This window comes from Oncorhynchus tshawytscha, linkage group LG26, assembly GCF_018296145.1.
Source record: "Oncorhynchus tshawytscha isolate Ot180627B linkage group LG26, Otsh_v2.0, whole genome shotgun sequence".
NCBI classification, from domain to species: Eukaryota; Metazoa; Chordata; class Actinopteri; order Salmoniformes; family Salmonidae; genus Oncorhynchus; species Oncorhynchus tshawytscha.
Window position 1 is genome coordinate 26,466,587 of NC_056454.1, and position 24,478 is coordinate 26,491,064.

At 42.6% G+C, this 24,478-nt stretch overlaps 2 protein-coding genes across 4 annotated transcripts; both read left to right on the plus strand.

The window, feature by feature from the left end:
• Positions 1–15: 15 nt before the first annotated feature.
• Positions 16–21,231, plus strand: LOC112225445 (potassium voltage-gated channel subfamily E member 2). Its single transcript, XM_024389426.2, has 3 exons — positions 16–115; positions 19,625–19,702; positions 20,740–21,231. Exons 1-3 carry the CDS (start codon positions 41–43, stop codon positions 21,076–21,078), a joined length of 492 nt encoding a protein of 163 aa, XP_024245194.1. The 5' UTR covers positions 16–40; the 3' UTR covers positions 21,079–21,231.
• On the plus strand, positions 39–9,914 carry LOC112225443 (sodium/myo-inositol cotransporter). 3 transcript variants are annotated; one of them, XM_024389424.2, is made up of 2 exons: positions 39–115; positions 6,130–9,914. In XM_024389424.2, the coding sequence occupies exon 2, from the start codon at positions 6,185–6,187 to the stop codon at positions 8,333–8,335; it is 2,151 nt and encodes a 716-aa protein (XP_024245192.1). In that variant the 5' UTR covers positions 39–115; positions 6,130–6,184; the 3' UTR covers positions 8,336–9,914. The 3 variants fall into 3 exon arrangements, with proteins under 3 accessions (XP_024245192.1, XP_024245190.1, XP_024245191.1); XM_024389422.2 differs by lacking the exon at positions 39–115 and adding an exon at positions 3,508–3,759 and having other exon boundaries at positions 5,913–9,914; XM_024389423.2 differs by lacking the exon at positions 39–115 and adding an exon at positions 3,508–3,759.
• Positions 21,232–24,478: the final 3,247 nt, after the last annotated feature.

The window sequence follows — 24,478 nt, forward strand, 5'->3', positions numbered from 1 at the left end:
TGTCGATGTAGTGGAAATGTACTTCCTGAAAGTGTAGCATATGGAGAAGCAGCTCAGACAAGCGCTACGAATATGCTGTGGAGCACTCAGGACCTCCTCGGTGGCAGCAATGCAGGTACAGTTGGGAGAGATGCCGTTAAAGTTAAGATAGACAGCAACTAACCATGACATATGGGTAAATTGACAAGGACATAAGGTTGCATATCCTACAAAAAAAGGTACTCCTACAGTAATGGGAACATGAACGAAATTTGAGTACAAGTTTTGGGTGGATAAGCAATGGCATGGCGAGAGAGATGGGGTTGATTGGGAAGGAGTTTAGCCCCTCTGTGTGTCTTCCTGCTATCCCACCTTGGTTGCACAGGAGGTTGGTGGCACCTTAATTGGCTTGTGGTAATAGCTGGAGCGGAATAAGTGTAATGGTATCAAATACATCAAACACATGGTTTCCACGTGTTTGATGCCATCCTATTTGTTACATTCCAGCGATTATTGTGAACCGTCATGCCCTCAGCAGCCTCCACTGCTTGGTTGCTCCCTCAGCTAGGGATAGATCTAGGTTGCTTGAGAGGGCAAGAGTTGTTAAGGAAGGAGTAGATTCTGTTGTAAGTGAACATTTAAAAACACAATACTATGCTTTCTTGAATATATTCACAAATGGATCTATAGACCCTAAAATTGGGAGGACAGATGCAGCTTTTAGTGTTCCTGAGTCTAAGGTGGCAGTGACAAAAAGAACAAAGGATCATTTATCTGTTTACACAATGGAGTTGCTGGCCATACTCTTGGTTGCAGAGTGGGTGGAGGAGGTGAGACCAAAAATTGTAGTGATCTACTCTGACTCCTGTGCAGCACTGATAAATAAAAGTAATTTGTGTCTCAGAGCAGACAGGATGTGTTGTATGAGGTTTTGCAGTGCTTGTGAGACAGATTGTGGTATTTGTGATGTTCCTCTGGGCACCAGCTCATGTGGGAGTAGAGGGGAATGAGGAGGTGGATGTTATCGCCAAGCAGGCTCTTAAACATCCTAATGTTAAGATGGAATTGTCAATCAGTAAAGAAGAAGCCAAGGGGTTGATAAAAACAGTAGTTAAAAAGAAATGGCAAGAGTTGTGGAAAAGGGAGAGAAAGGGAAGACACCTGTATAAGATACAGGAAAAGGTGGGGGCAGGGAGGTCCTCAGGTCGAGAGAGAAGGGAGGAGTGTGTAATCAGAGACTGGGACACACAAGGCTCAATAGTGTGTCCCACCTTTGAAATTGGTAGGACAACTGCAGACTGGGAGGTGTGATCATTGTCAGGAGGAGATGGAGACAGTGGAACACGTTCTATTTCAGTACCAGCAATATGGGAGGGAAATTAAGTGATTGTTATTCGATTTAAGGAGTGATGGGGTTGAAGAGCCAAGATTAAGTGAACTGCTGGGGAAATCTTCAGGGGATGTACTATTTAGTTATGTATTTCGTTTCCTTAGGGGGATGAGAATATTGGGTAGGATTTAGACCTTCCCTGTCTCTGGTCCACACTCCAGTCCAGTTGGTGGCGGTAAAGGCACCTTAAAGTTGGTTGCCAACTGCCATAAAAAAAAATACAGAGAATAAGAAGAATTTACTTCCTAGACCTAAAAAAAATAGTAAGTGGAAATTCACTGTCCTTGTCAGATACACGTTGGCAGACAAGCAACCAATTTCATTGGTTTAAGCTATGTGGCTCAGTTGGTAGCGCATGGTGTTTGGAATGCCTGGGTTGTGGGTTTGATCCCTACCAGGGACCAGTACAAAAATGTACGAAGTCGGTCTGGACAAAAAGCGTTTGCTAAATGACTCAAATGTAAATGAGTGGGACTATACTATTTCCTCATCAAGGCCATATAGTTGGCTACTTATCAGGTTCTCAGAAAGTGTTAAAAATTAGGCCTATGTAATTAAAATAGGAGCTCCATTTTATATAAAGCTTATAAGTGCATTCTTGCTGATATTACACCAAGTATGTATTGACACAGGCCTAGTTGTCCCAACATCACCTGTATGAAGATACTGTCAGACTGTGTCAGTATGTAGTTTAGGGTCTGAGTGTAGATTGATCCACATTGTTTATGCATTTCATTCTCACAGATGCGCAGTGACAAAGCCAAAGTGGCTTCTCCAGACATCTTATGCACCTTTCACCATGATAAAACATGCCACTTATGTGTGCGCTGAACTGAAGGGGTTATCATTGCATACAGGCCAACATATCTTGACTAAGGTATACTTTTAATAGTCTTACATTTGTCACATCCTACATCAGACAGAGCCTATTTATTTATCAGAGAGAATGGCAGGCGCTAGTCACTAATCAAAATGCGTAAGGTTACCTGTGTGGTTCCTGTGCCCAACGCCTGTGCCCAACGATTGAATACCCTCACACTGTAAATTGACGTAAACTATGGACACACTGAATGGGCTGTCACACCAGCTGTCACTGTACTGTGTTATTGAGACTCCAAATAACTTTAATAACTTATCAAATGCATCCTGTTTATCTCCCCCATATGCTATGACATTACATTCTAGATAGATGCATGAGCTGTATGTAGCCTGTTTGGAGGTCAGATTAGGCTATATGCCAATATACATTTCTGGAAAGTTGAACACTTTGAAGGAAGATTACAAGGGTTTTACAAGTTAATATATCCAAAAGTGCCCGTTTCTAGATTGTTCAGTTATTACCATTCCACTGTTAAAGCTCATTATCAACCAGGATATTTAAACTAGTCAGTTAATTAGGCAAAGTGGGGTTTAAGGCAATTTCGACCCAAGTAGCCTAACAGGTTGAATGTCATGAGGAAAGCCAATCCCCTGTTTTAAAACAAAGGTCCACTTACAGTAGCATGCATTCTGAGTCGGTTGTTATCCGAAAAATTCATTTGTGCCTCAAAACAATACGGTATTTCAATTCCAGGCTACTAGAATTAGAACAATAACCAATGGGCGTGTTGCATTTGAAACGTCACATGTGTATTACCAAAGATTATGGATAAACTAACAAGATACTACATGTCTCCTCACCCTAACAATGGGAGTCGGTGTCCACAAAGCGGCATGGCGGGCTGTCTAGCGCCCGCCAATGCGTTCTTTGGATTGGTGGATAAATCTCATTATTGTCATTTAAAAAAAATATTCGACGAGGGTTGTTGACGTCAACCGTCTGTATTCAATGGAGAGAGATGCTATACCACTAGCCGCATGTTATGAATATGCATATACATCTCGAGGCAACTCAAATGTGTTTTTCTCAAAGTAGCCGGGATGTCACGTGTCCAAAGCAGTACATCAGCAACAACTTAAGCATTACGAAACTTCTATTCAATCAAATAAACATCACGTAGCAAATAAGCCATTTATTTTTTGTTGTTGACCAAATTCGACACTCATTGAGCTACAAACAAAACCTTGCTTGGTGGCCGAAGCAACGAAAAAAAAAAAAAATCCGTCGAATTGGGCCTCTCTCTTCCGCTTCCTCACTGATATTACACATGAAGGGCGTGGCAATGGGGAAGAAGCAGAGTCGATGCTTATAAAGTGCAGCTACCTTATGTGTTTAAACCTAATTGCTCTGAAGCGGAGGACACGAACTATCTCTACATCGGAAGAACTGACGCAGGAAGAGACGCATACATATTGTAGCCATAAAAGCAGGCTCAGACAGTCGCATCCTGAACTTGTGGTTTGATGTAGCCTACATTAGCTACAATATAGCGAGTATTGTAATTGCAATGGTGAGTGTGTATTTTTGTGATGGCCGCCCGTTTTAAATTGTAGCCTAGATAATGTAACTGACGCTAGAAAAGCAGAAGGGACAAAAGATGGTGATGGGGAAAATGTAAAAAGCAGGTCGAGCGCTTAATTTACTATTGTGCATTGGATGTAAATTAATTGAACGTAGGCTACTAGGTCAGGGTCATATACTATTCTATTTGACGAATTCAACCACTTGTTTTACTCAAACTACATATATCGGCTACCTCAATTAGATATACTCTCCTTGGCATTGCGGAAGATGCGCGTACTCTTTTCTAGAATATTCCGCAGCTGTTGTGTAGCGTGCCACATTTCGTGATTATACTTTGACTACATTGTACTGATCCTCATATCTTTCTTACCAGTATCATGTCGATACCATTTCTTCAAAGTAGATAAGGCCAACTTTCACGAGCTGTCTTTGTCCCTCGTCGTTGTGCATATTCCTCTCTCATGCGGTCTATTTAGCGTAGATCTGTGTATATAATAACAAGATGCTCATGTCTATGCCATAACAATGGGAGCCGTCCCAAAGGCGGGAAAACAAGTTTAGGTCTAAAATAAGGCCATAGAAATGCATTGTGCTTATTTTGGAAAGATATTGACAAGAGTGAAACCTCCTCTCTGAGCTGGGACGAAAACTAGCGCAATGGATTGTGGTCATTGTAGTTAATTACCACGTTTCTGCGCTGAACTTGGTAGAATATTTGCCCAATGAAAACTACATTTCTCGTTTATTATTTGATTTATTTCTAGAGGAACGGCACGTTCGGCTCTCAAAAAACAAAATGTATTTCAAGTAATTGAATCGACATTGGTCAATTAGCTGTTTAATAACAACAAACAATATTGCAGCAACAAAACCAACAATTGGTTAATCGGTCAGCATTAGCTGTAGACGATGATGCTGGAGGTGACCAGAAATATTAATATAAAATATCGTATTCTCTATTAAATAATTAGCAAAGCTTGCCTCTGGGATAATGACTTGGTTGGGGGCTGATGATGTAATCATAATGCGTCTGTCATGATTGAAAATTATTGTGTAATACATGAATGAATGAATAAAACATTATTAATTTTTTTTATATATATATATTTTTATTAAATATATAATTACACTCCTTATTTTACCACTAGGCTATGTAGGCATTTTTGATCTCTTCACATGGACTGAGCTGCTAGACTTTTTGGTTTGAAGCTCTGAGATGGACATGGCTCTTTCTCTTTTAGGTTTAGCCACTATTTAAGAGATTGGGGTGAGGGCTAGAGAAAGTTACTGTAAATACGGTATTTAAATCTGTTACCATGCCCAGTTTGAGTGTGAATAAAGTCATCTGATCAAGCTCTGTTTTGATGACCTGTTTCTCAGAAATGTTGCGTGTGTCCCCTTCGGAAAGTATTCAGACCCCTTGACTTTTCCCACATTTTGTTACGTTACAGCCTTATTCTAAAATGTAATTAAATTGTTATTTTTCCTCGTCAATCGACACACAATACCCCATAATGACAGTAAAACGTATTTTTTATTTTTTTATTGCAAATGTATTCAAAATTAACAACGGAAATATAACATTTACATAAGTATTCAGAGACTCAAAATTGAGCTCAGGTGCATCCTGTTTCCATTGATCATCCTTGAGATATTTCTACAACTTGATTGGAGTACACCTGTGGTAAATTCAATTGATTGGACATTATTTGGAAAGGCACACACACCTTCTATAGAAGGTCCAAATCAATGTGTAAATAGCTGTGCATCGACGCTCCCCATCCAACCTAATGGAGCTTGAGAGGATCTCCAGAGAAGGAGAGAAACTCCCCAAATACAGGTGTGCCAAGCTTATAGTATCATACCCAAGACTTGAGGCTGTAATCACTGCCAAAGATGATACAACAAAGTACTGAGTAAAGTATCTTAATACTTATGTAAATGTGATTAAAGTTTTATTTTTAATACATTTGCAATGTCAAAATGTCAACCTGTTTTTGCTTTGTCATTATGGGATATTGTGTGTAAACTGAGAGTGGGGGACAATTTAATCAATTTTAGAATGCGTGTCACCTTTCTTGGTTCCCATCTGACACAGGCTCTAATCAGGTGTTTGTCTTTGTCTTTGCTGTCTTGCAGGAATGTAAACTCTAGGCTATACTAGACCAGAGGCCTGCTGCATCCTCCCTTAAAACTAGTGTTCTCAGTGCAGGTGGATTACACCCCCAAATGCAGACACCCCTAGTGAATTTGACCTGACGGTGGATACTACAGCTTCCATCCAGACAGCAAACCAAAGGATAGAGAATTTTTATTGCTCTTCTGTTACGCTAAAACTTGGCTTTGACTTTTGCAGGGTTCAAGGGAGTTTTTCAGCTGTTTTGAACCAGTGGTTCCGTTTAGCACTCACAATGAAGATGGGTACGGCTGTCATGGAGGCAGCAGACATTGCTGTGGTGGTGCTGTACTTCATCCTGGTCCTGAGCATCGGGTTCTTCGCCATGTGGAAGGCCAACCGCAGCACGGTGAGCGGATACTTCCTTGCGGGACGCTCCATGACATGGGTGGTGATCGGAGCGTCCCTGTTTGTCAGCAACATCGGCAGTGAACACTTCATAGGCCTGGCTGGGTCGGGAGCAGCCAGCGGCTTTGCTGTGGGAGCATGGGAGTTTAACGCTCTTCTCCTGCTGCAGCTGCTGGGCTGGGTCTTCATACCTGTGTATATCCACTCTGGTGTGTACACCATGCCGGAGTACCTGTCCAAACGCTATGGGGGCAATAGGCTAAAGGTGTACTTTGCTTCGCTTTCTGTGCTGCTCTACATCTTCACCAAGATCTCTGTGGACTTGTACGCTGGGGCGCTTTTCATCCAGGAGTCACTGGGCTGGAATCTCTACCTGTCCATCATTCTACTCATTAGTATGACCGCACTGCTTACGGTCACCGGCGGCCTGGTTGCGGTCATGTACACAGACACCCTCCAGGCCGTGCTGATGATTGGTGGAGCTCTCAGCCTGACCATCATCAGCCTGATCAAGGTCGGTGGTCTTGAAGGGGTCCGGACCAAGTACATGCTAGCTGTCCCAAATGTAACAGCTATCCTGGCCAGTGGGAACTTCACCCACTCACCCTCCTGCCGCATTGAGCCCAAGCCAGACTCCCTGAGGATCCTCCGGGGCCCGTTGGATGAGGACATCCCCTGGCCTGGCTTCCTCTTAGGTCAAACCCCAGCTTCCATCTGGTACTGGTGTGCTGACCAGGTTATTGTCCAGAGGGTGCTGGCTGCCAAGAACCTTGCCCACGCCAAGGGCTCCACGCTGATGGCTGGCTTCCTGAAGGTCCTGCCCATGTTTATTATTGTTATCCCCGGGATGATATCCCGGATCTTGTTTGCAGATGAGATTGCCTGCATTGGGCCAGAGCACTGCCTGGCTGTGTGTGGCTCTAAGGCGGGGTGCTCCAATATTGCATACCCACGGCTGGTCATGGCAGTGATGCCTGTGGGACTGCGAGGGCTGATGATGGCTGTGATGATTGCGGCTCTCATGAGTGATCTGGACTCTATCTTTAACAGTGCTAGCACTATCTTCACCCTGGACATCTACCAGAGTGCTAGGCGTGGTGCGTCCCATAAAGAACTGTTGTTGGTGGGCCGGCTGTTCGTGGTGTTCATGGTGGTTATCAGCATCGCCTGGGTCCCTGTCATCATCGAGATGCAGGGCGGCCAGATGTACCTGTACATACAGGAAGTAGCCGGATACCTAACCCCGCCCATTGCCGCCCTCTTCCTGCTGGGTGTGTTCTGGAAGCGCTGCAACGAAAGGGGTGCATTCTGGGGCGGTATGACCGGGTTTGCGCTGGGTACCACCCGGCTGACCTTGGCGTTTATTTACCGAGAGCCTCCCTGTGACCAGCCAGACGACAGGCCTTTCTTCATCACACATGTCCACTACATGTATGTGGCTGCTGGGCTGTTCTGGGTGTCTGGACTGGTGGCTGTGGTCGTCAGTCTCTGCAACCCTCCTCCAGATAAGGAGCAGATCCGCACAACCACATTATGGGGCCTGCGTAACATGGGAAAGCTTCTCCTCAAAGACCGTGAGGAGATGTACAAGCTGACGGATAAGAGCCCTTTGCAGTTGAATGGAGGCCTCTATAAGGATCTGCCCCCAGACATCTGCAATGCTAGGTGTCTAGATGGGGAGGATGTCAAGCTGCTAGCTCCGCCTTCTGACTTTGACCCCGCGACTCCCAGTGGTGAGACAACCCCGGAAATGACACTAGCAACGCCCACCACCCAGTTTGATAACGGGCACCCAGGTCTAGTGCATGCAGAGGAAGGTTGTGGGGATGAGGAGGATGGGAGGTGCATGCAGCTGTTGGAGTGGTTCTGTGGGTTTAAGGAAGCGGCATATGATGCCCATCCCAAAAGGACAGCGGAGGACGAGAGAGCCGTTATGGAGATGCTGTACGAGCCACCCAGAACCAAACTGCTGCTCAACTGTGGCCTGTTTCTCGTCTGCTCATTGGGAATATTCCTATTTGTCTACTTCTCTCTATAGACTGGGCCAAAGGAGGGGTTGTTGGGGATTGTTTCAAGGGAAGTTACAATTTTCTAATATTTTATGAATCTGAAGTTTGTAATATTTACAGTGCAGCTTCCTAACAAGGATTCACTGAGCTTTTTGAAATCATTCTTTTGAAACGATTGAATCTTCTGTCTAGTCTCACAAAACTCCGAACCACTTCAACTCTATCCTGTACTTGTCATTTTTGTAAAGTGCTTATTGTTAATGTGACTGACATATCTATTGTGATTTATAGAACTGTGGTATGTGTTTGGTGACATTAGCATTATTTATATTCACTTTTTATATTTCCTTGAACAGTTGTTCCTGTGCTAAAAGTGTTATTGGGACCATTGACTTTGATGTTAGCTATAGCACACCCATATATCTGAATGTCTATGTACTCTGAACATGTACTGTATGTGGTTTACGAATAGTGTGTTCAGACTTTCCATGTACTGCTATGTTACTATATCCATATCAGCACAAGTGGTTAAGCTGGGTGAATTCCTTGTTTAGTACAGCTTAATAGTGTGCTGCTGTGTTATTCCACCTGCTTTTCTATCGAGAAAGTTTAAGAAACCATTTTAAGGCCTTTTTGTTATGCAGAGATTACCTCAAAGTTACACTAAAGCCATCACCCTCTACCACAGATGGAGAATACACTATCATAAGTGTTTTCCTTTCCTATTATACATTGTTGATTGGTGATTGGTGATCGTTGGTGATTGCAAATGCTTAGAATTTTTACCAAATTATTTAGTTCATGTTTGTCCTATTACTTATTATTTTCTGACGTTTCCAATTCTTAAGAATACCCAGGTGAGTTGCTGTAGAATGTGTAAAAATGATGTTCTCAAGTATAAAGATGAAAGTAGGTATGACAGTTTGTCAACTGGAAAAACTCTACTTTTTATTATACACATATTGTAGCATTCCAAGAATTGAACATACAGTATCAATGCTGGTAGTTTGTCATGTGTTTATGATTAGGTTAATATTTGCTATTTCTTACTGTTTGTCTGAATGTTGTATCTTCCACAGTTAATGTCATGACATTTGTTCAGTAAGCTATTTTGGTAACTCAGTGACAACACTAAAACCAAGCCCTGTTTTTTTGTGGGTCTTTTGTTTGACCTTTATTTATACTGAACAAAAATATAAGCTGACAAGGTAAAAATCTGTCGTTCTAACCCTGAACAAGGCAGTTAACCCACTGTTCCTAGGCCGTCATTGAAAATAAATAAGAATGTGTTCTTAACGGACTTGCCTAGTTAAATAAAGGTAAAATAAAACTAAACGCAACATGCATTTGAGTGAAACCTCTTACCAAATGTGTCTTAGTGTTCAATGCTGAAGAAAATGTTTTTGTTTTTCAAGAAGGCAAAACAATGCCAATCTGAGCAGTGAATGCTATGGTTATTATTAAGCCTTACTATTAATTGGATAAAGTTTTGTAGTGAAATAGTGGCAACTCTTCAATAGCGTACCTAATGGAGATTCATTTGCAAAGTAGACATGCTATTTCAGACCTGTAGTTGTTTTGCTGAAAATTAAAGCTTCGCTAACCATCCCTGTTCCGAGTCTGATAAAAGGATGATTACAGGCTGACTACACCACTCACGTCGCAAAATATATTTTGAAATCTATATTATTCAATTATTGCACCCACAATGCTCGCATGCGCCAACGAGCGTCTGCGTTGCTAAAATAGAAATCGGTTCTATTTCTGACGCAGATCACGCTGCAAGTCCTGCCTCTCCCATCTCTTCATTGGTTCATAGAAGCAAGTACCCACATGCCATCTCCTTATTGGTTATACCCACGTGGGTGACTGAAGACGAACAAGGTCGGTGGCGGTAATGCACCTAATTTATGAAAGTTGCCAATCGCAATATAAAGTCAAGAGAAGAAAGGGCCTGGAAGGGTGAGAGATGACTAGATTTGGTTGATGTTTTATGTATGGATTAACTGGTGGAGTAGAGGACCATGTGCATTTCAGGTAAATAGGACAAATTAGCTAGCAAGTGCACCTAGCTAGCTAAGTTGCCATAAATGTTTAATGCTTTTCGACCTGTCCTCAAATTAATATAATTGGTTCAGAATTTGATATTTTAACCTGCATGTCGTGATCGCGTTTGGGGTGGGGGGGGGCAAAATACATTTATGCACGATGGCGCACATGCACAGCCAGTTATCATATATATATATATATATATATACACTGCTCAAAAAAATAAAGGGAACACTAAAATAACACATCCTAGATCTGAATGAATGAAATATTCTTATGAAATACTTTTTTCTTTACATTGTTGAATGTGCTGACAACAAAATCACACAAATATTATCAATGGAAATCAAATTTATCAACCCATGGAGTTCTGGATTTGGAGTCTCACTCAAAATTAAAGTGGAAAACCACACTACAGGCTGATCCAACTTTGATGTAATGTCCTTAAAACAAGTCAAAATGAGGCTCAGTAGTGTGTGTGGCCTCCACGTGCCTGTATGACCTCCCTACAACGCCTGGGCATGCTCCTGATGAGGTGGCGGATGGTCTCCTGAGGGATCTCCTCCCAGACCTGGACTAAAGCATCCGCCAACTCCTGGACAGTCTGTGGTGCAACGTGGCGTTGGTGGATGGAGCTAGACATGATGTCCCAGATGTGCTCAATTGGATTCAGGTCTGGGGAACGGGTGGGCCAGTCCATAGCATCAATGCCTTCCTCTTGCAGGAACTGCTGACACACTCCAGCAATATTGTCTTGCATTAGGAGGAACCCAGGGCCAACCGCACCAGCATATGGTCTCACAAGGGGTCTGAGGATCTCATCTCGGTACTTAATGGTAGTCAGGCTACCTCTGGCGAGCACATGGAGGGCTGTGCGGCCCCCCAAAGAAATGCCACACCATGACTGACCCACCGCCAAACCGGTCATGCTGGAGGATGTTGCAGGCAGCAGAACGTTCTCCACCGCGTCTCCAGACTGTCACGTCTGTCACATGTGCTCAGTGTGAACCTGCTTTCATCTGTGAAGAGCACAGGGCGCCAGTGGCGAATTTGCCAATCTTGGTGTTCTCTGGCAAATGCCAAACGTCCTGCACGGTGTTGGGCTGTAAGCACAACCCCCACCTGTGGACGTCGGGCCCTCATACCACCCTCATGGAGTCTGTTTCTGACCGTTTGCGCAGACACGTGCACATTTGTGGCCTGCTGGAGGTAATTTTGCAGGGCTCTGGCATTGCTCCTCCTGCTCCTCCTTGCACAAAGGCGGAGGTAGCAGTCCTGCTGCTGGGTTGTTGCCCCCCTACGGCCTCCTCCACATCTGCTGATGTACTGGCCTGTCTCCTGGTAGCGCCTCCAAGCTCTGGACACTACGCTGACAGACACAGCAAACCTTCTTGCCACAGCTCGCATTGATGTGCCATCCTGGATGAGCTGCACTACCTGAGCCACTTGTGTGGGTTGTAGACTCCGTCTCATGCTACCACTAGAGTGAAAGCACCGCCAGCATTCAAAAGTGACCAAAACATCAGCCAGGAAGCATAGGAACGGAGAAGTGGTCTGTGGTTATCACCTGCAGAACCACTCCTTTATTGGGTAATTGCCTTTAATTTCCACCTGTTGTCTATTCCATTTGCACAACAGCATGTGAAATTTATTGTCAATCAGTGTTGCTTCCTAAGTGGACAGTTTGATTTCACAGAAGTGTGATTGACTTGGAGTTACATTGTGTTGTTTAAGTGTTCCCTTAATTTTTTTGAGCAGTGTGTATGTGTGTGTATATATATATATATATATATATATATATATATATATATATGTGTGTGTGTGTGTGTGTGTGTGTGTGTGTGTGTGTGTGTTTATATATATGTGTGTGTGTGTGTTTATATGTGTGTGTGTGTGTGTGTGTATATATATATATATATATATATATATATATATATATATATATTATATATATATATATATATATATATATATAATATTTATATATATATATATAATATTTATATATATATATATATATATAATATATATATATATATATATATATATATATTATTCTAAAATGCTTAAATGGCTAGAAATATAATTGATGCATTTAATCTTTCGATTAACTTTTGAAAAACTGGATTGAGACGAAATAGCTTAAAACGTTTTCTTTTTCCGAGAAATTTTATTTTTATGGGTTTTATTTTTAGACGTCTACAAATAAAGTTCCTGTGGAAAATAAGTAAATGTATTTCTTTTAAATGTAAAGGGTATAAAAATTACATGGTTGTCATATGACAAGTTCATAAATCACTGTCTTCGGTCCAAACACTTAGACACACCCTCGTCCACTTGCCCTTGGGGGAATCCCCGTCGCTATCTTGGCGGGTGGTCCAAATGATAAGCTGAGCAAGGGATGTTTGCCTCGTAAGTCCCTCAGCCCTCGTTTTTAGTCGGCTTTGCGTGTACAATTATGTTCACTCTGGGGCATGAAACTCCCCATAATTCAATTCGCGACGATTGTACATCCGCAAAGAAAAGTCAGCGAAAACTTAACATCAATGGATCATTCAATCATTCATTCCTCCCTTGCCCTGCAAGTGTATACTCGTCAAATGTCATGATACGTCATCAAATGTGTCCACTTAATTTGAGGGCTGAGGGGATAGGGTGTGTCTTTTAAGTGTTTCCCATGAATCCCTTGGGCTTAGTACCTCTGTGGCACCTGACTGACGGGTTATGTAACCCTATTAGTCATTTGTTCCAAGGCTGGAGGGGATTTGATGATTCAAGGCTTCTTTACAGATGATCATTTTCTCAGGAATGTCTCTCATCAGCTCTCCAATTTCAAGTTGTATCTTTCACAAGTACAGTGAAATTGTTAACTTGCAAGCCCTAACCAACAGTGCAGTATTCAATATCAAAATAGTAGAACAAACCAAAAAACACAAGAAATAAGACCAGAAGCTAAACTCAGGGGGAAAAAGAAATGTCCTCTCACCTACAACTGGGTTTATTTTCAGCAAACTTAAAGTGTGTAAATATTTGTATGAACATAAGATTCAACAACTGAGACATGAACTGAACAAGTTCCACAGACATGTGACTAACAGAAATGAAATGTTTCCCTGAACAAAGGGGGGTCAAAATCAGAAGTAAATCAGTTTCTGGTGTGGCCACCAGGTGCATTAAGTACTGCAGTGCATCTCCTCCTCATGGACTGCACCAGATTTGCCAGTTATTTCTGTAAGATGTTACCCCACTCTTCCACCAAGGCACCTGCAAGTTCCCGGACACTTCTGGAGGGAATGGTCCTAGCCCTCACCCTCCGATCCAACAGGTCCCAGATGTGCTCAATGGGATTGAGATCCGGGCTCTTCGCTGGCTATGGCAGAACACTGACATTCCTGTCTTGCAGGAAATCACGCACAGAACGAGCAGTATAGCTGGAGCATTGTCATGCCTGAGGGTCATGTCAGGATGAGCCTGGAGGAAGGGTACCACATGAGGGAGGATGATGTCTTGCCTATAACGCACAGCGTTGAGATTGCCTGCAATGACAAGTTCAGTCCGATGATGCTGTGACACCGCCCCAGACCATGGCAGCACCGCCCCAGACCATGACGGACCCTCCACCTCCAAATCGATCCCATAGGTGACGTTGTTGCCGGTGATGTCTGGTGAGGACCAGACATCACCTACAGGCCTACAAGCCTATCTCAGCCTATTGCAAACAGTCTGAGCACTGATGGAGGGATTGTGCGTTCCTGGTGTAACTCGGGCAGTTGTTGTTGCCATCCTGTACCTGTCCTGCAGGTGTGATGTTCAGATGTACCGATCCTGTGCAGGTGTTGTTAAATGTGGTCTGCCACCACGCTGTCCGTCCTGTCTCCCTGTAGTGCTGTCGTAGGCATCTCACAGTACGGACATTGCAATTTATTGCCCTGGCCACATCTGCAGTCCTCATGCCTCCTTGCAGCATGCCTAAGGCACGTTCACGCAGTTGAGTAGGGACCCTGGCTATCTTTCTTTTGGTGTATTTCAGAGTCAGTAGAAAGGCCTCGTTTAGTGTCCTACGTTTTAATAACTGTGACCTTAATTGCCAACCGTCTGTATGCTTTTAAGTATCTTAACGACATTTCCACAGGTGCATGTTCATTAATTGTTTATGGTTCATTGGATTTTTACGAATTATCTTTGAAAGACAGGTCCTGGTTACTGAGTTTATATACAGGGACAGTGCCAGCTTTCTCCCTGCCTCCTCCATATCTTTATCATGCTCCACTGTTTCTTCTCCCTCTCCCTCTGTACTTTTCCACAGTAGAGTGACATTCCTGACGTTTGCAGTAAAACACTGCTTTTAAGTCAAACAAATTGCTTCATACTTTGTAACCATGATTATAGAATACACAGTCAATGGACGGCCTGATGAGTGAGTCCTACGCTATGTTCCATGGCTCAATGAATGAACCAGAGGACAGCTTATAATGTCTGGAACGGAGTTGATGGAATTGCATCAAACACATAGAAACCACCATGCATATGATCAACACCTTTGTACCACACTCATATGTGTTTCAAGCCTATTTCATTTCTATGGAAGCCACACAGGAAATTGCGACGGGGATGATACACATGAACACTGCCTCGCTAATACAAGTAATGCTCCAGGGATTCTGAAAGGGGACAGGTGACAACGTAACCAAACCAAGCCACAACCTCACCTATTGGACTATTCACATAAATATATCGTTGTCTGATATTCCTACAAGTATCTGTATTTAGCTGGCCATGCTTCAACACTGCTGTTAATATTCTCAGCTAGCCTAATGAATGCCTGTTCTTGGTTGACTAAGCTCCCTGTTTCATCTGAGTGTGTACATGCTGCCTGCAGGGTGGTATTTGACCCTCTGCTGCTGCTGTGTCAATGGTGTCTCAGTCTCACATTCTCAAAGTGAGTGAAATCCACAGGATGTAACTGTTTCTCTCATTGGTTGGGATCAGTCATCTGCCCCTCCCCAGCAGAAACCAATGATATCGTCATCCTCAGTGGAAAAGTACTGGCAATCAGGCCACTCTTTGTTTATTGTTGTTTATTACATTAGTGTTCGTTCTTTTTCCTGTTATTCTTGTTGGTAAAAATATAGGTAGCCAATATTACAAGTATATTAAATTTAAATACACAATGTTTTAAGAAATCATTATAGTATGTTAAAGTCAATTACACCACTTATCAGTCTAGCTCCGGAATTCTGTTCTGCCTCCATGAAGACGCCCATGACAGGGTTGAGAAGAATGGCCTCAAGGTCTGGTTCTGACAACAATACACCAATCACGTCACAGCAGGGCCAGACGTGGATAAGAGAGAGCTCCTCTGAACTTGTCTAAATCTCTTGCGTGAAGGTGAACTTTTTCACGCAGTAGTCACTTTCCATGATGTGTTAGAGACCGACAAAGCTGGATGGATGTTGGTGCTCTACCTGCTGCCTGTCGCTCAGCAGAGGTTCAACTGCAGAGCCATCTGAGCCCACTCCCCACCAAGCTTAGAGAGAAATTCACTGGGAACATCACATCATCCTAACAATACATGTGTGTGTCAAAGCCCATCAGAGCCCACTCCCCACCAAACTGAGAAGGAAATTCACTGGGAACATGACATCAACAGTGTTTCCTGGTTAGTCAGTGACTTGAATGATAAAATCAAATAAATATTAATTTGATATGCAGTACTCTGTACAGTAAACTTCCTTATGTGATTGAGAATGTCCTACACCAGTGAGTGAGTCATTGATCAATGGTTATTAGAACATAAACAATTCCCAGGTATTCCCACTCATGGGGGTGACAGTCCGGAATCAACCATGGCGGGAATGTGGTCCGAGCATTAACTAACGCTGTGGAATATACCGCAAACACACAACCAACGCATTCCACTCATACCACACACTCCTGACCAAACTATGGGCGGTGTGTCTGGGATTCAGCAGATTCTAAAATTAATCCACAGAAAAAAGACCTCAATGGCAAAAGGAAAAAAATCTCTCTCTTTGGAATCGGTGTTGGAATGAGCAGTCTATTAGGGACATAGGAATCAGTGGACAGTCATTGAGGTTTATCATAAGCTCAGCACACTTAGCTAGTCATATTCCTCTTCATGTATTGTTTGATTCCACAGCCAATGATGTTTTGACAATGTACATAGTTCCTCTTGTGTGCCTAACATTGGTGGGGGTTGTGGTGTGTGTGTGTGTGGTGAGGCAATGACATTGTGAAATAGGGACAAGGGACAGAGACACAGGAAGAATTGGGTTTGATAAATCGAGGTTAGGTCTCAACACGTACACAGACACACACAGACATATGTACACAGATACAGGACATGCATAATTCCATGTGGGATTGTATAATTGGTACCTTTGACTCAGACACTCAACCCTCAAAGCTGTTTACTGTTTATGCGAGCACAATAATAGCATAATAGCAACACCATACTTAGGGCTCTATTCAATCTGCATTGCTGAAGTTCAGCGTTACAGTGTGATTGCAATTTAAAGGCAATGTTCCTGCGTTAGAGGAGACTGTATTCATGGTAAATGCTGCATATGTCAGCTCAGTTGTCAAAATCGGAAATGTACGTTTCTGTCGCGCAATCTGTAACTCTTCATACACAAACCAAGCACATTTAAAAAGGTCTACTATGCATAATCACTATGGCAACCATATGGTTAACTGCGTGTTTGTGGGCATGTGGAGTTGGTGCATCCATTTATCGGATTATGTAACATGCGTCTCTAATAGGAGGCCCATGACACATTGGTTCCTGGGTTGCTGCTCTCATAACATAGTCCTTCCTCCAGCTCTTCTCTGTTATTCCGGTCAACCTCTTAATTGTCCCTCCAGTCATCTTGGGGTAAGACACATCAAATGACCTTCCAGTCTTGTTATACCTCTCAATTCCCACCAACAGATTGTTGGACACACTGATAGACACCTGACCCTTTGAGATGAGAGAATAGAGCACACTGTGAATGCATGTATTGTACTGAACATTAGCATATCTGTAGATATATTTAATTTGCACATAAAAGATAGTGGTGGTTTTGCAGGGTGAGAGGGCTAGCCCTTCCATGTAGTGGAGCTACTATACAGTGGTGCTCTCTGGATCCTCCCCTGATTGCATAGACTAAGCTGATGGTAAACCTGTGTCATTGTTCACATAAAAGGCCTCAAACTCATACCAGAGTGACTCACAGTGTGTGTGCGTTTGCTGGCTCTCAGCCACATCAAAGAGTACCTCAGATGTATTAGTGCTGTACCTGTCATGTTCCATGTCCTCCACCCAAGAAGAGTGGCAGGGGTGTGAACAGGTTCAGCAACATTCCTCAACTCTTTTCCCTGGACAACACCGAGTCCTGTCTGGTTATGTACAGTAATACAGTATAACCATCCTCAGGTGAACAGCTTAAGGCCTAACACAAATCTGTGAGGAACTGGTGAGGTACAGCTGGTTCTGGGCTTTTGCACCTTGGGTCAAAGAGAGAGATAGGTGAAGCAAAGCTCCAGAACCTCAAAAGAGGAGTAGGATAGAAAGTAGGATAAAAGTCCTAACCCTAACCCTAGCTTCATGTTCACACCCCAATTCAACCCTAACACTAATCCTAGCTTCATGTCCACACCCCAATTCAACCCTAACACTAACCCTAGCTTCATGTTCACACCCCAATTCAACCCTAACCCTAGCTTCATGTCCACACCCCAATTCAACCCTAACACTAACCCTAGCTTCATGTCCACGCCCCAATTCAACCTTACACTAACCCTAGCTTATGTCCACACCCCAATTCAACCCTAACACTAACCCTAGCTTCATGTCCACACCCCAATTCAACCCTAACACTAACCCTAGCTTCATGTCCACACCCCAATTCAACCCTAACACTAACCCTAGCTTCATGTCCACGCCCCAATTCAACCCTTACACTAACCCTAGCTTTATGTCCACGCCCCAATTCAACCCTAACACTAACCCTAGCTTCATGTCCACACCCCAATTCAACCCTAACACTAACCCTAGCTTCATGTCCACACCCCAATTCAACCCTAACACTAACTTCCTAGCTTCATGTCCATGCCCCAGCTTCATTCAACCCTAACACTAACCCTAGCTTCATGTCCACGCCCCAATTCAACCCTAACACTAACCCTAGCTTCATGTCCACCCCAATTCAACCCTAACACTAACCCTAGCTTTATGTCCACGCCCCAATTCAACCCTAACACTAACCCTAGCTTCATGTCCACGCCCCAATTCAACCCTAACACTAACCCTAGCTTCATGTCCACCCCAATTCAACCCTAACACTAACCCTAGCTTCATGTCCACCCCAATTCAACCCTAACACTAACCCTAGCTTCATGTCCACACCCCAATTCAACCTTAACTAACACTAACCCAGCTTCTAACACTAACCCTCAGCTTCATGTCCACCCCAATTCAACCCTAACACTAACCCTAGCTTTATGTCCACGCCCCAATTCAACCCTAACACTAACCCTAGCTTCATGTCCACGCCCCAATTCAACCCTAACACTAACCCTAGCTTCATGTCCACGCCCCAATTCAATCCTAGCCATAATATGAACTCTTATGTTCAACCTTAATGTATGTTTAACCCTGGCTCAACCCTAAACCCTCCGAATGCCCAATTTAATCCCTGAGGTACACGTGGTGACAGTACACCAGGAGAAGTTGTCTGCTATCTAGTGGCAAATGTGGGTACTGCTATGGAATTTCACAAGCAGGAACATTGTCAGTACTAGGTGAATTGCAAAAGGCTATAGAACAGCCCCACTACTAAACTTTACCTAAACATGTTTGCAAAGACTATTACACTTAACACTATTGTTTTGAATACTAGCATGTTTGAGATCCTTTTTGAGTACATGACTTCAAGTATTACAACTTATTTCACAATTGATAGTAGTGCCACTGTTTAGGAATCCAATATAGGCTACAGTGTGTGTTTGTGTGGCAGGGTGAGAGTGACCCTCAACTCTCTACTCCCCTTTCCATATCAGCTGAGCTTGATGCTTTTCTCAAGGTCATCAGAAACACTTGCACACACACACACACACAAGCAAACACACACACAAGCAAACACTGTAGATCAAATATGAGCAGTGTTTCTTTTTGTACCTTTCTGTCTGTCCTAGGCTGAGGTTGGCTGGTTAGTTGGTTGATTGTGTGGTATTTGTCTCTTTCTCGTCCTACTTCCCCCCTCAAGGACCCTGCCTCTTTCTCAACGCCTGTGATTGTAACATCTTCTCAACCTCCCTGGAGCGATACAGGAAACCCTGAACAGGTCAGATATTTTCTTGTTTAAGTCACAACTGGGCGGTATGAAGGTTCACTGTCTGATTCTGTATGTACAGTATGAAGGTTCACTGTCTGATTCTGTATGTACAGTATGAAGGTTCACTGTCTGATTCTGTAAATACACACAAGTTCACTGTCTGATTCATACACACAAGTTCACTGTCTGATTCTGTATGTACAGTATGAAGTTCACTGTCTGATTCTGTATGTTATGTTCACTGTCTGATTCTGTGTACAGTATAGGCAGGTTTGGCTGAGTTGGTTCACTGTCTGATTCTGTATCTTACAGTATGAAGGTTCACTGTCTGATTCTGTAAATGTATGACAGGTTCACTGTCTGACCCTGAATGTACAGTATGAAACCTGATTCTGTAAAACAGGTATGAAGGTTTTCTGATTCTGTAAACTGGGCAGTATGAAGGTTCACTGTCTGATTCTGTAAATACAGTATGAAGGTTCACTGTCTGATTCTGTATGTACAGTATGAAGGTTCACTGTCTGATTCTGTAAATACAGTATGAAGGTTCACTGTCTGATTCTGTAAATACAGTATGAAGGTTCACTGTCTGATTCTGTAAATACAGTATGAAGGTTCACTGTCTGATTCTGTAAATACAGTATGAAGGTTCACTGTCTGATTCTGTAAATACAGTATGAAGGTTCACTGTCTGATTCTGTATGTACAGTATGAAGGTTCACTGTCTGATTCTGTAAATACAGTATGAAGGTTCACTGTCTGATTCTGTAAATACAGTATGAAGGTTCACTGTCTGATTCTGTAAATACAGTATGAAGGGTCACTGTCTGATTCTGTATGTACAGTATGAAGGTTCACTGTCTGATTCTGTAAATGCAATATGAAGGTTCACTGTCTGATTCTGTATATACTGTATTGTCTGTGTATGTGCTTGGTAGTGTATTCTCATATGCAGATTCAGTGCACAGATCACAGGAAGACAGTACAATGTCAATGTCTTCACCCCTGTCACTGATCAAATTCACTCTCTTTACCCCGCCCACCAGGTGATCATGCTGCCTAATTGGTCAAACATGACCCTCCACCTGGAGGACTCTCTGACCCGTGCCCTGGGCCATTATCTTGACAACTGGAGCCGGAACTCCTCGAAGGCAGAACAGGCTCTGGACAACACTCTGGCAGAGGAGAACTTCAGGAATGTCATATGGTATCTGATAGTGATGATCGGAATGTTTGCCTTCATCGTCGTGGCGATCCTGGTGAGCACGGTGAAGTCAAAGCGGCGTGAGCATTCTAACGACCCCTACCATAAATACATTGAGGAAGACTGGACCGCCCAGCTCCAACAGCAGAGCTTCGTCATCAACAACCCCACGGCCAACTAACCCAATGTATATTCACCCGCCATATACAAACACCAGTGGTGGAAAAGTACCCAATTGTCATACTTGAGTAAAAGTAAGGATATCTTAATAGAGAATGACTCAAGTAAAAGTCACCCAGTAAAATTCTACTTGAGTAAAAGTCTAAAAGTATTTGGTTTTAAATATACTTAAATATCACAACTAAATGTAATTTCTAAAATATACTTAAGTATCAAAAGTAAAAGTATAAATCATTTCAAATTCCTTATACTAACAAACAAGACTGCACCATTTTTTAATTTTTTATTTACAGATAGCCAGGGGCACACTCCAACACTCAGATATAATTGATAAATGAAGCACGTGTGTTTAGTGAGTCTGCCAGATCAGAGGTTAAGTGTGTGAATTTGACAATGTTTCTGTTCTGCTAAGCATTCAAAAGGAAAATGTATGGAGTAAAAAGTACATGATTTTCTTTAGGAATGTAGTAAAAAATATCAATAGTAAAGTACAGATACCCAAAAAATCTACTTAAGGTGTACTTTATAGTATATTTACTTAAGCACTTTGACCACTGACAAACACACAGGCACACACACATGCACATAGAGAGGAATATGAATACTGTCTTTTTGTATTGGACAAAGCCTATGGGAAAATACATTTAGTTTTTTGTAGGGTTTTTAGATAAATGCCAAAAATAAGGTTTAGGAGATTTTATATGTTTTGTTCTCTGAGATAATCTTCATTAGCTAACATTTTTTGTGAATTTTGAAGCATTTAGGTAAAACAATATGATCTCATAGAACAAAACATATAAAATCTCCTAAATCTGTTAACCTCAGACCTTTTATTTCGGCATTTATACCAAAACTCAATTCTTTCCCCTTAATTTCCCCCATAGGAATGTCTGAACGAACCAGAGGAACTAATTTCCGGGTTTTGGGATTAAAAACTGGTGAGCTCTATGGTCCAAAAGTTAAATAATCTTGTGGTATCCATTAGTAACAAATGTGTTGTAGTCAATGTATAACTAATAGGTTAATCATGGATTGTATTAAAAAAGTGGATCTATCAATACTGATGTGGTTATCTGGCCTCTGACTAAGATTATGTCTGCGCTAATGAAGTAGGTGAAAAGTAACAGGGCTGTCAAACCACAAGTGCCCAGTAGAGAGCAACACACACACACACTGAATAAAAATATATTTACAAAGACAAACTGAGAGCAAAGAGAGAGGGAGACTGAGGTAGACTGGAGAGAGACGGGAAAGGGGTGACAGACAGGAGTAGAGAGAAAGAGGAATAATAAGAGCAGTATAAAATAGAGGTGCAGCTGCTACCCTACAACACTGCCTGCTCTGACTGCCCTCATGGATGTGTGTGTTTTGAGAGAGAGATTTACTGACAGAATACTGATGCAGGTATTAGCAATTTAGCATATCACAGCATAGTTAATGCAACCCGTACAGTCAAAAGGGTGTGAATACATTCTGAAGGCACTGTAGCTACTTAGCAACTAAGCATGAACTCTTGGAAAATTAGTCCAAACGACGACCAAAAGAGATCCTAATAAAATCGAAGCATGTTAGCTAACCCTTAACCCTAACCTTAACCATAACCCTAACACTTACCTTAACCCATAACCCTAACCACTAGCATAGCTAACATCAGTCACCTAGCTAACGTTAGCCACAACAAATTGGAATTCTTAACATATCATATGTATTGCAAATTCCTAACATATTGTACGAAACAGGAAAATGGTGCAGATAGATAGGGTAGATTCTAGCCCCTAGGCAACATTATTAGCCCAGAATTTTGTTGTGTTATTACATACAGCCGGGAAGAACTTTTGGATATCAGAGCGACGGTAACTCACCAGCATTACCAGCATTATGACCAGGAATATGACTTTCCCGAATTGGACCCTTTGTTCGTACCCCCCAGGTAATTTAAATGATTCCAGAGGCTGATCCATAACACAGCCGGTGGAGAAGAGATATTCGGAGTGGACCCACGCACACAACCCACTGCTTCCGAGTATGTTACTTGCTAATGTTCAGTCTCTGGATAATAAAGTTGATGAGCTCAGGGTGAGGATTTCCTTCTCGAGAGACATCAGGGATTGTAACATACTCTGTTTCACGGAAACAAAGCTCTCTCTGGATATACTCTCTGAGTCCATACAGCCAGTTGGGGTCTTAGTTCATCGCGCAGACAGGAATTAATATCTGTCCGGGAAGAAGAAGGGCAGGGGTGTATGTTTCATAGTGTGATTGTGATAACATACAGGAACTTAAGTCCTTTTTGTTCACTCGAACTAGAATACCTCACAATCAAATGCCAATCGAAATTACCAGGAGAATTCTCTTCGGTTTAGTCACAGCCAAGTATATTCCCCCTCAAGCCGATACCTTGATTGCCCTCAAAGAACTTCACTGGACTTTATGCAAACTAAGGCCACATTTATTGTAGCTGGGGATTTTAACAAAGCAAATTTGACGAAAAACCTATCGAAGTTCTATCAACACATTGACTGTAGTATTCGCGCTGTTAAAACACTTGACCACTGCTACTCCAACTTCCGGGATGCCTACAAGGCCCTCCCCGCCCTCCCTTCGGAAAATCTGATCAAGACTCCATTTGGCTCCTCCCTTCCTATAAGCAGAAACTCAAACAGGAAGTACCTGTGCTAAGTGCTATTCAATGCTGGACTGACCAATTGGAATCCACGCTTCAAGATTGTATTGATCACACAGACTGGGACATGTTCTGGGAAGTCTCTGAGAATAACATCGACTAATACACTGATACGGTGACTGAGTTTATCAGGAAGTGTATTAGAGATGTTGTACCCACTCTGACTATTAAAACCTACCCTAACCGGAAACCGTGGATAGATGGCAGCATTCACGCAAAACTGAACGCACGAACCACCACATTTAACCATGGCAAGGTGACTGGGAATATGGCCGAATACAAACAGTGTAGTTATTCCCTCCATAAGGCAATCAAGCAGGCAAAACGTTAGTATAGAGACAAAGGGGAGTCACAATCAACGGTTCAGACACAAGACGTATGTAGCAGGGTGTACATTCAATTACGGACTACAAAGGGAAAACCAGCCACGTCGATGACAGTGTTGTGGTGTCTCTCTTGTCGTGATGTTTGTTTTGTCCTATATTTTTATTTTTAATCCCAGCCCCTGTCACCGCAGGAGGCCTTTTGCCTTCTGGAAGACCATCATTTGTTTATAATTAACTGACTTGCCTAGTTAAATAAAGGTGAAATAAAAAAATATTGACAAAAAACACCTTCTTCGCCTGCTTTGAGGATAACACAATGCAGCCCGACTCAACCTCCATCTCTGTGGCCGACATGAGTAAGACATTTAAGCGTGTTAACCCTCACAAGGCTG